The following is a 12535-nucleotide window of genomic DNA, read 5'->3' on the forward strand; positions in this document are numbered from 1 at the left end:
ATTTTTTTTCAGACAAATGCTGCAAAGGCATTTTTGGTTGAAGTTTTTTAATTAATGTACTTTTTAAAGATTAGATCTCAGGGAAGAGAAAAGGTCTTCGGTGCTCTCTCCATATGACATAGATAGTATGACAGTTGCTTGGTTTTTCTGTGATTCAAATTATTTTTCATGGTTAGCTCCTCCTCACATTAATTTGATAAGTTTTGTAAATCTTGAGTTCACTGAGAGGAAAATAGACATGACAGTTTTTAGTCGAGGGTGGAAATTCTGCTTCAAAACATGGCTTCCTTACCTTACAGCATTTCCATAGAAGCATAGAGCTATATTAGTTCCTTGGACTGAATTTGCTCTGATTTTCAAAGTTCAGGGGCATTACATGTTTGTAAATATCGCTGATTGGAGATGGAAACATTAAACATCACATAAATCTATGAACTGGCAACTTTTCCTCACAGTTTTAAATACTGTGAAATATCCTTACCCAGATATATTGAGTCAGGACTGTAATTCCTGCAAAAGTGAAATTATACTCCAGATATGGAATTTACCTGGCTTAATGCACAAATAGCCCAGATCAATACACCAAGACTCTTAAAGGTGTTGGTAGCTTTTCAGATTCAGTTATGACTGTTGTCATTTAAATCTTCCATGGCTTCTTCTACTCAGGATATATTAATGCTGACATAGTAAACTAGTAAATAAGCACAATGAAGAAAAACTCCCAATGCTGTGTAAATAGTTTTGGTACATTGTATGAAGACAACGCGTCCTGGGTTCCATATGTTTAATTTGCTGAGAATGGAAAACTGCCCGCGAATTCACCCCATGGCCTTGTCTGGTAGCCTGAATGAATGTTAGTTCACCTTCCTCTGTGTCTTTATGCTCCAGCTGCTGACTTGGCGTGCATTGCTAGAGTATTAATTTTAGTAATGCACGTTCTAATTCATCCTGCCCATACAGTCTGTCTGCTGGACACAGGACTGTTTTCAGTTTACTCCTTCCAACCGTCTGCCAAATCATTTCAGAATACATTCTTTCATACGCCCCGGCTCTCAAACCATTTGGAGCAAAGTCCCTCACCTATCCCGGAGAAACTACTTCTGCCCTAGTGGATGGTCTGCAGCCTGGGGAACGCTATCTTTTCAAAATCCGGGCCGCAAACAGGAGAGGACTGGGTCCTCACTCCAAAGCCTTCATTGTCGCTATGCCAAGTAAGCATTGTGTGTTTGTGGCTCTTTCTCTCTCTCCATTACCGCTAATTGTGGTGTGTTACTTTGAATCATGCTCATGGATTTAGAACTGCTTTGTTGATGATTTGGGGGGCTACATTTTCCTGTTGATTTCTAAAATATTTTTGTTATCCCTTTGGAAATTAGTCTCCCTGGAGGCTAAAAGATTATTGATTGCTAGTCACATGAATTACTATTACAATATTACAGTAACATGAATGTATTAATTATGTGATTGATCTTATATCATTGTGTAATTTGGGGCTTATGATGACAGGTAAAGAGCATTTTTACAGGTGTAAGGTGACATTTTTAATTGTTAGCTCTCTTCAACTTCTAGATAGCACTTAAGATTTTTAGTTTATATTCCATTATTTTGGAGTGCAGGTCTAGTCAGAAGAATTTCAATTACCTCGTTATCTGATCACTATCAAAATGGAGCAGGTTAATAAAATCCCAAATTGGAGTGAGGTGTTTTTGGACTGTATTTTCTTTTCTGCTTCCCCATATTTATACCAGATATTGGTAGCTGTCTCCTGCATGGTGTGCCATGAGGATTCACAGTATACTGCAATATTAAACAGTTCTGTGCTAGAAAAACTGGAATAGATGAGGTTTGCTCCTTCTGGGCCCCCATTGCCATATAACTGCCCACCCCCCCCACAGCATCCCTTCCTTCATTCAACCCTGCTTTCAAGAAAGGGTAACTTGTAGGGCCCCTGTAATAAAATGTTTTGCCTACCCCAGGTATCTTTTTAGTTTAGGCTTATTTTGGGATTACAAATGTATCCATTATTAAACAGATTTTAAGTAAGAAAGAGAAAGCAAGTTTAGACATGTTAGGGGGAATAGGAAACTCTTTGTAATGCCTTAAAAATTACAGATTTGTTCCTCACCTGTCACCTGCAAATCACACACAACACATCCCCATTTAGTTTTGAGTATAGATCCTTCAGCACTTTGAGCCAGGCTTATGTGTATTTCTTCCCTACATCACTAAGAGTGGCTATAATACATCTGTAGTATCCTGACAGTTATATGGAGAAAATCTTACATAAGATTTTGCATTCAGAAAATTGATGGATTACTTTAAAGCACTCCTTTCAAAAGTTCTGCAAATAATAAGCTGTAACTTAACTCAATTTATAGAAATTTAATACACATTTTCTGGGACCATATCATCACTTAAAGCAAAAGAGGTCTTTAAAAGAGGTTGCCATAATTTGGAAAATGTGTTCAATGCCTAAAGAATGAGAAGTTATTAATTATAATGACTAATTATAAATGCCTCCACACTGCCATCTGAAATACTCACCTGATGTTTCTCAGCTTTCAATTTTTTTGACGGCAGAATCTTTAAAATCTATTATAGCCAGTTCTGGTGAGTCCAATGTGCAGCAGAAGACCCATGCTGAGGATGACTGGAAATCTGAAAAGCCAGAAGCTTCTCCCAAAGCGCCCACTTCCTCAAAACACACTCATTTGCCTGTTTCTCTGCGAGGCAGAAATGTCAAAAACCCTCTTCTTGACTTGAAGAACAAAATACTGGCTAATGGTGGGATGCCCAGAAAACCCCAGCTTCACCCTAAGAGGACTGAAGGGTTGGATCTTCAGTTGACAGAAATCACCGATGAGGAGGGGCTGGATTCCCGGGGGGACCCACCAATGTTGCCCTCGGAGACCCAAGACCAGAAGCCACAGCAGAGGCCACCAAGTAGATCTGTGTCCCCAGTCCTTGCTCCTGGGAGGACCCCAGTGAGAGTGCTGCCCCAAAAGGAAGGGGCAGACCGGGGTGGCTCCTCTCTGGCTTCCCACCCTCGTCCAGGGGCGTCCTCCTCTGCAGCACACACACCCATTGAGGGTAGCCCTCACCGCCCTCCAGTGGCGCCCTCCACCACCCTGCCCCCCAGCTCTACTGACAATGACTCCGTGGGCCAAGAAGAGGAGGAGCCAGCCGCAGACTCCCGGGACCGCAAGGACGCTGCCTCCCAGCGGCTGCCTCCCAAGAGCACCGCCCAGGCTCGGCCGGCCCTGTGGCCCAGCCGCCAGGCCACCTCGAGCGCCCTGCGGGACAGAGGCCCTGTGCACCACGGCACAAAACCAGCCTTGCCTGCGCGGAGAGCACCCCATTTTGGGGGTAGGGAGGAAAATTCGGGTGCTTCAGTCTCACCCTCGAAACTTTCTCCGCCCCAGGGAGGGTCATCTCGGCTGCTGCCGACAGAGCCACACCCCGGGGCTCCCGTGTCCAGGGGCTGGAAGGATGGTCAGGACGCCCCAGCCCCCAAGTCCAGTGCGCCATCACAGTCCAAGTCTTCCTCGTCTTCTGGTCTCTCCTCAAGGACACCGGTCTCTGAGGGAGAGGATGCCTCTGACGGCGATGGTGACCGTGATACAGAAGTTAGAGGCAGGCAGGCTGAGGCCACGGCCCCCACGTCTCGGGCCCGGCTGCCCGCAGGTCCGCCTGTCTCTGGACATTTCAGTTTGTTCAGAAACAAGCCCTTTGCTGCCCACACGAGATATCCAAGCCGCTTTGGCAGTGGCCGAGGACCCCGGTTGCATCCCTCCAGCTCTCCACTGGCCACCGTAACCCCCAGAGGCCACTGGAGGGTGAATTCTCACCCAGCTTCGGACCCCAGGCATGGCTCCGGTATCCATGGAGACGGCGCCGAGAGCAAAGCAGAGGACGAGAAGCCGCTGCCTGCCGCGGCGGTAAACGACCGCGTGTCTTCCTCCTCCAGGCAGCCCGCCTCCCTGGGCGTGGACCACCTAAGAAAAGGCCCGCAGAGAGGGGTGAGCCTTCCTCGGAAGGAGCCCCTGGCCGAGCACCCCAAATCCGCCGGGACCGAGGCAGGTGCGCATCCTCAGGGCAAATCCCTGCCCTCCAAGGCGCTGGATGTTCAACAGAGCACAGAAGTGGGTGTGGAGGGCGGCTCTCCGAAGGCGCAGTTGGCCCCCGCTCCGCGGCCTGCGACGCGGTCCCAGCACCACCCCGGGCCCGGCGTGCCCAAAAGGATGGCACCCGGCCAGGGCCTGGGTGCGGGGGCCGCCGCTTCGGAAGGGCAGCCTTCCCCTGCGGTCTCCGTGTCGCAGCCACAGCCCCAAGGCCCCCCGAGCAAGGAAGTGGGGCGTCCGCTGTCCAAACCCAAGCCCGAGCTGCCCCAGGCTGGGCGTCCCCACCCCGCGGCGCAGGAAAGCGCCTCCTTCTCGGACCCCTACGCGGCCAGAGGCAGTCAGTCCCCGCACACGGCAAGCTCCCGAGGGGTGCTCCCCACGTCTCCGCACCATCGGGACGAGGATTCCGAGGGCAGATCTGGCGGAAACCACCACGACAGCACCGAAGCAGAGGCCCGAGGCTCCCGGGCGCCAGCACACCTGGCCCAGGCCGGGGACCCCATCCTGTCCCTTCCCAAGCACCGCCAGCTGGAGGCTCACGCAGGAGGCGCGGGCGACAGTCATCTCCGCAGACCCCCAGGCTCCCCGCTGAGGCCCGGCAGCCCCCGCCACTACCCCCACGCTCGCCCTAGGGTCCCGGGCCGAGCGGGGCCCCAGGCTGTGGGGAACAAGGACCGCGCTTCTCAGGCCGTGCCGTCCAAAAGGGAGCCCCTGACCTCTAAATCTCAGCAGTCGGTCTCGGCGGAGGAGGAGGGTGAAGACGCGACGTTTTTTAAAAGAGGAAAGGACGAGGACCCTCTGTCCTCCTCTGTTCCAAAGTGGCCCTCCTCCTCCAGTCCCAGGGGCAGCAAATATGTGGATGGGAACATCGCTAAGGACAAGACGGACCCTGCCATTGTGCTCTCGCTTCCCAGGGTGAGCTCCCCCCAGGACAAGAACGACACTCCTGTGAAGCGTCCTCCTCCCCCCCCTCCCAGCAGCTCCCCGAGAGCCTCACACCTCCCGCCCAGACACCCCCACCGCAGCCCTGCCACCCCAAGCCCCACCGCGGGCACCCCTGCCGGCGTGCGGTACACCACCCACGCCCCTCCTGTCTATTCCTCCACCACCCCAATGCTCTCCTTGCGCCAGCGCATGATGAACTCAAGATTCCGGAACCCCTTCTCGCGCCAGCCTGCCAGATCCCCTACCAGACAAGGTAATTCGTTTTTAACTTAACATTCTCTTTGGGGCTCTCAAGAGGGTTCATAGCAATTCTTGAGAGGCTTTTATTTTATATTATCGAGGGTCTGCTATGTCCAAGCACTGTGTTAAGAGCTTTACAGATGTAACTGATTTCATCCTCTTAACTGCCTCTTGCATTGCTTCTGCTGGTTTTCAGATGAGCAGACTAGGGCCCAGGGGCCTGAGTGGCTCGCCAGAGGTCAGGCAGCCTATGTGGCTGAGCCACAGTTCCCATCCCAGATGTGCTAATTCCTCAGGCCTCTGCCATTCCTCTATCACATACTGCCTCTTTAAATTCCCCAACTTAGGCTCTTAATCTGTGAAAATGCGTCACAGTCATGATGCCAAACTAAGGTTCTTGTATTTTAGGTTATTTTTAGTTGCTCACCTGCCAGCGTATATTTAAAGAATCCACAGAAAGGAATTAGGTAACTGCGTAAGCTGGATCTTGTTCTTGTTGATTCTGCATATAAAACTCTCAACATACCCTGGGACAGACTCAAATGTCTTGGGTGTGAATTGCTCAGATATTGCAATCAGTGCATGTTATTTAAAACCTCCAGAAAATGCATGTTAAAGATGATTGTCGTATGGAGGAGTAAGAGGCAGATGTGTGACTTACGTTGAGAACACAATGTAGACAGCTATGAATTGGAGTCTCCATGGACCCCAGGGCAGGATCTAGGGTATTTAGTCCAGGTCTGCATTCGGTTTAGTGACATCTTGCACTCTCCTTGCATGGAATTTGGGCTTAATGGAAGATTCTTGAATGAATGCATTAGTGTTTGTTAGTCTGTACTATGTGTTATTAGCTTAGCCCAATGTAAAGAAATAGAACAATGCCCCATATAGAGGTCAGTTTACTATTTAAATAGACTATTTTGAGCAAACCTAAGACCCTGATAATAGATGTAAAATCCACATTCCCTGTATATAGCGGAAAATCAATAAATATTTAATTTTCACTAGCTATTTGAGTGAGAAAAGTAAGTCTCTGACCCTCAAATAGTTGTCAGAAAGCCCAAGTACTTTATGCCGTGGGTGGGGCTGGACCAGAGTGCTCCCAGCGCAGACCTTGACTAACTGTAGCTGATCAGAAATGCTGAGAGATGAAGAGGAAGGGCAGGTGCTAGGAGCAGACAGAACAGCAATGGAAAGGGCAGCTAACTGGACCTTCTACTTCATCTCTGAGCAGACACTTCTCAAGCAGCCCCACACAGGTCAGCACTGAGCATTTACACTTGGCGATTGACGACTGGACCTGATTCAGCTAGAAATACTTGTTGGGTTTAGTATAATCTGCTGAGAAGAGCAGGACAGCATCTAATATATTTTAGAGAGAGTGTTCATCCTTCCAACTTTCCTTCCCTCTATCTTCCAACTGGCTAAAATAACACTATAGCCACTACCGTCCTAAGCTTTATTTAGAAAATTTACTTACGTGGACTCTCTCCTTTCCCCAGTATTGTCAGAAAACTGTGACTTTACTGTACTCTTCATAGACTTTCATTTTTGGTATTTAGAAGTTACAATTTAAGACTGTCGTCTAATATATACAAGTTACTGGCTTAAAATTCTGTTTAGTATTTCTGTTCAAAATGATATGTTACTACTTAGAGTTTGGTATGAAGCCAACTTTACAGGAGTGTTGAGTTTAGCAGATTCTTTTGTTGTTGTTGTTGCTTTTGTTTTCTTTTGTGTGCCATGTAGGTTACAATGGCCGACCAAATGTAGAAGGGAAAGTGCTTCCTGGTAGTAATGGGAAACCAAGTGGACAAAGAATTATCAATGGCCCTCAAGGAACAAAGTGGGTAGGGTAAACTTCTTTACACATACCGGTTGTTTTCACGCTGTTGGGAAGAGAAAAATGGTGGGCAATAAATGAAATGGTCTTTCGTTTTTCTTCTCCAGTTTTAACCACTCATATGTCAATATATTCTTATATTGCTTCTTCCATTGCTCAGAAAGATCTTTTATTCTCCTGAATAATTAGTTTGCTTTCTTCTCGTAGCTAATATGATAAGTGGGCCCTTTATTTCCTGTTTGCTTTGACTGGTTAGGAAGATCACACAAATGTATGTTCCAACCCCACAGCAATTACATAGACCCTGATACTTAGCCCCTTAGTATATGTGCTGCCGAAGCGAGCACGATACTTAGCCCCTTAAATGGACTTCTTTTTCTCCACCTCTGATAGCTTCATTTTATCTTTATTCTTTGTCATTTGATCAACTAGTATACACATTTTTCTGTAAATTGTCCCATATCCTTCATAAAAGAAAGCAGGGTAAAAACAAATGAACAAACCAAAAAACCCTGGATCAATTAGGCAATTTTTATTAGAGCACCTTTGAATTTTCCAACAATCGTTGTTCGACCGAAACAGAAAAATAATTATTAGTATTTTATAATGCGTTTAAGCTAAATGACTTTAACTTCCCGGGGTTAAATGTTTAGGGGTTTTTGGTAAGTTAGAGGGTAATGGGCAGAACACTTTTACAATGTTCAAGGATTTAAAAGATTTTTTCAGAGAATCACAAAATTATTCATATTTTGACTAGGAATTCCCAGTCAAAATTTCCCCTTTATAGCAGTAAGATTTAGGAAAACATATTGAGAGACTTTATAAAATTTTTGGTCACAGGTAACAAGGTATACTTTAACATTTTTCAAAGGAGCAGGAATTTATAAAGTAAGAATGTATATTAAAGTGAAATATCATTCAAACAATTTTGCATTGAAACAGTATGGAATAGAGTTCAAAAGAAGGGTTTATATAAATACATTTTATTTTAGCATCCAACAAAGTGGCCTTTTGGCAGGGGTTCCTCCAGTGGCCTGCTGTGCAGAGTCATGGTTCTCAGACATTATGGAGCATCAGAGTCTCTGGGGGCTTGTCAAATAAGCTCTGGGGTAGAGCTAGGTAATTAGCATATCTGTCAAGTTCCCAGGGGACGCTGAGGCTGCTGGTCCAGGCCACACTTTGAGAACCACCAGTGTAGAGCATGAGCTTGTTCCTTAATAGGGATAATAATAGCTTCCCCCCTCCCCAAAGTATTACAATTCCTGAGAATATGACATTTTTGCCTGTGTTCTATATTAGGCAATTTAATTGCAAATTAAATTATTTTTGTTACAGCAACTTCAATTTTTGACATTAACAGCCAGATGGAAACATTTCATGTTTTTAATACACTAGCAATACATGTTCATGGCAAGAAGTTAAAACAATTCAGAAATATGTGAAAAAGATAGTTTCTTTTTTTAAAAAAGATTTTATTTATTTATTTGAGAAAGAGAGACAGAGAGCATGAGAGGGAAGAGGGTCAGAGGGAGAAGCAGACTCCCTGCTGAGCAGGGAGCCCGATGTGGGACTCGATCCCAGGACCCTGGGATCATGACCTGAGCCGAAGGCAGTCACTTAACCAACTGAGCCACCCAGGTGCCCTGAGAAAGATAGTTTCTAAGCTAATCAACATCCCAAACCACTCCCCAGAGATAACTACTGCTAACAGTTTGGGATATGTCTGTCCAGATTATTTTTCTCTGCAGTTTTAAGCTTATATACACAAATGAATATATTTTTATTTCTGCAAAATAGTCAGTTCATAGCAGCTGATGTCAATATATGTAGAATTTCCAAATCCTTTTCATTGGCTGCTAGCATTCCACTGTGTGAATGGGCCATATTTTATTTAATCCCTTCCTTCCATTGATGAACACTTAAGTTGTTTGCTGCTTTTCAACATTACACACAGCGTACTAAATGGTAGCAGTATTATGAACATCTTTTGCATATTTGAGAAACTTAATTTATACATTCTATGGTTAAGTAATTATAATATGAGATGGGACGGTTTTGCACTTTATTCTTTTATTTTATTTTATTTATTTTTTTAAAGATTTTATTTATTCATTTGAGACACAGAGATACAGAGAGAGAGACAGAGAGAGAGAGCATGAGCAGGGAGAGAGGCAGAGGGAGAGGGAGAAGCAGGCTCCCGGCTGAGCAGGGAGCCCGATGCGGGACTCAATCCCAGGACCCTGCGATCATGACCTGAGCTGAAGGCAGACGCCTAACCATCTGAGCCACCCATGTGCCCTGCACTTTATTCTTATTAAGCCTTGTGAATGATGTGGACAGAAATAATGTTTCCTACTCACATTATGGTTTCCTTCTGTGGAGGCTTCTTGGATATGTTCGTGTAGGTGGATTCATGCTCAGTATATTCTTTAATCTGTGTCATGGATTTAGGTCGTCGATCTCGATCGTGGGTTAGTGTTGAATGCAGAAGGAAGGTACCTCCAGGATTCACAAGGAAATCCTCTTCGGATTAAACTAGGAGGAGATGGTCGCACCATTGTGGGTAAGTGAGAATGGTTTTTAGGCAACAAAAAGTGTTCTGAATTTGCTATAAGATAACCCCCTGCCGATTTTTAATGGGGACCCTCGGTCCAGTTACTTTTAGCCATGTGGAAAGGAGTTTTCCAAAGGGGCAGAACTTAGCTTTTCCCCCAATACAACCGTAGTTCTACTCTTCCTACAGATTCCACCCTCCACAAAAAGTTGGTGCTTGAGTTCCTTCTTGAGATAGGGCAGCCCAGAGCAGCAGGGGTCTGCAAACGACAGCACGGAGACCAAACCCTGTCTGCTGCCTGTTTTTGTACTGCCTGTGAGCTCAAAATAGTTTCTTCCCTTTTAAATGATTGCAAGAAAAAAATATCAGAATAATAATATTTGTGACATGTGAAAATTATTTGAAATTCACATTTCAGTGTCCAACCCAAGTTGTACTGGAACATAGACACACTCATTTGTCTGTGTACTCTCCGTGCTTTTTTGCCCTACAATGGCAGAGTTGAGAAGCTGCAACGTGAAGCTTAAAATACCTGGCCCTCTATCTTCTCTGGTGCTTTACAGAGTAAGTTTGCCACCCCAGGTACAATGTAACACTCTTCCTCCTTAGGTGTAGGAATCAAGAGGAGGAAAGAGTTACTTTCTTGACTAGAGACCAAGAGTTATTTCAGGGTAATGGGGCATATCAATGAGGTATTTACAGGATTATATAAGGTAATATAGAGTAAGGGACAATATAAGAAGCCCAGAAATTTCTGGATGGCAGCAGATTATTGCTACCTCTGCTGAATATCCTTTTAATGCTTCCTTTGCCTTTTACGGATTCGAATGTAAGAATCCATAAGCTTTGAGAAGACACTTTGCGTTTGGTTTTTACTTCCTCTGGATGATCTCATCTCGTCGCACAGCTTTTGTCTGCTTTTGTTTCAGATCTGGGAGGGACCCCGGTGGTGAGCCCAGATGGCCTGCCCCTCTTTGGGCAGGGGCGGCATGGCAAACCTGTGGCCAGTGCCCAGGATAAGCCCATTCTGAGTCTTGGAGGGAAGCCTCTGGTGGGCTTGGAGGTTGTCAAAACAACCACCCATGCCCTCGCTCCAACTGCACGACCTACCACGACGACCCCGAGGCCCACAACCACCACCACCCGCCCAACCACCACCATTCGAACCACTACGCAGACGACCACCACCACCCCTGAACCCACTACCCCCATTCCCACCTGTCCCCCTGGGACCCTAGAACGGCATGATGAAGATGGCAACCTCGTAACAGGCTCCAGCGGGGTCCCCGAGTGCTACCCTGAAGAAGGTAACAACCTTCATGGTAATGGTGGCCCATGTAACTAGCGTGCTGCATTTCCGAGTCGGGTCACAAAGGCTGCAGGGAGGGGTAAGTAGGATACACGGTGGAATGGTGACTAGAGGCATTTCCCGTCCCACAAGGTTCGTTCAGGGTTGTCAGATTTAGCAAATAAAAGTGCGGCATGGGACATACTTAATATGAAAAAGTTTTCGCTGTTCATTTAAAATTCAAATCTAAGTGGACATCCTGTGTTTTCTCTGGCAACACTTATCGCAACCCAAGTCAAAAAATTTAGCTAAAACATGGAATATTATGAATATGGACGAGCATTTCTCCAAGTGTATATTACTGGACATTAGTAGATTTGTACGCGTTATAGTTAAAAAAAAGGTTCTGTGATTAGCTGTGTGATTTAAACAAGGCTAATGATTTCTGACTGTTGGATTATTCAGATCCCTGAATAGTTTCATTGTGAATTTCCAAGGAAAGTAGAGTGTCCTAAGCTCCTTTGTCAGATGAACGCCTTCTTGATCCACTCTCACTTTGCAGAATGCTAATCCTTGAGTAGCTGGGCTCTGGTGGCAGCAAGGGTAGGACTGCTTTCTACTGGGTAGGACTGCACTGTTTCCTCCGCTGTGGGGCACCAAGTCAGGACTGTCCTCTGCCCCTTCCATGTCTTCCCGCTGAGAATGGCCCGTTCCCCCTGAAGAATGGAAGCGAGGAACCTTCGGTCAGGTTCCCGTGGAGCTGCAGAGTCATCATCTTTTCTGCTCAGTCCCTGTTCAGGCTGTTTTGGAAGAGGTCATTCTGCATTGGTGTCCGGCTCAGAGGAGAAAAATTCATCTTCTTTCCCTTAGGTGGAAAAGAATCACCATGTAGGCTGTAACACTTAACGTCTTTTTAAGCTGATACAGAGTGAAGGCGCTTTGTTTCAGGAATTATTTTGCACACCTGGAATTCTTTACATAGCCTTGTTGACCGTGATAAGCTTGAACTTGAATGCTGTATTCAAAATGGGAATTCTGTTTGAAGTCCGTTTCCTGCAGAAAAGCTCCAAGTAAACAGGAACATTGTACCCATCTAAAAATTCACACCAAAGGATAAGGAACCATGCTGAGAGGAGGGCTGTTGGGAAGAAGATTTGCAGACTATCATTTTCCCCAGTGAGCATGAATTGGAATTTACCTTTGGACTTCTGGTATGAAAATATTATGTACTTTCCTTGACCTTTCACTTCTGCATACATTGATGTGTTTGTTTGTTTTTTTAAATCAAAGTATAATTGGAACAGATATTTACTAAATAATTGTTTGCAAACAGGAGAGTGACTGTTTTGGAATTGGATGGAATTACTGCTATTATTATGAATATTTTTCATTTTCTTTTGTCTAAGAGGGCTTATAGCATATTCTTTTCATTTACTTTGGATTTTTGGGCTTTTATTTGGTATGAAAGTCAATGGTTTTATTGGTATTTTTGTTTCTTCTTCTTCTCCTTCTTCTCCTCCTTCTTCTTCCTCTTCTTCTTCTTC

At 45.5% G+C, this 12535-nt stretch overlaps 1 protein-coding gene across 1 annotated transcript in view; it reads left to right on the forward strand.

Moving 5' to 3' along the window:
* The window catches only part of FNDC1 (fibronectin type III domain containing 1), a 103131-nt gene that overhangs the window by 56795 nt on the left and 33801 nt on the right, over positions 1-12535 (forward strand). Inside the window, exons 10-14 of the mRNA XM_081829254.1 lie at positions 1026-1211; positions 2602-5319; positions 7056-7156; positions 9601-9712; positions 10633-11010. Of these exons, the coding sequence (XP_081685380.1) occupies positions 1026-1211; positions 2602-5319; positions 7056-7156; positions 9601-9712; positions 10633-11010 (3495 nt within the window). The remainder of the gene's footprint in view (positions 1-1025; positions 1212-2601; positions 5320-7055; positions 7157-9600; positions 9713-10632; positions 11011-12535) is intronic.

Source organism: Leptonychotes weddellii, chromosome 8 (assembly GCF_054177405.1).
Source record: "Leptonychotes weddellii isolate Sample4059 chromosome 8, ASM5417740v2, whole genome shotgun sequence".
NCBI classification, from domain to species: Eukaryota; Metazoa; Chordata; class Mammalia; order Carnivora; family Phocidae; genus Leptonychotes; species Leptonychotes weddellii.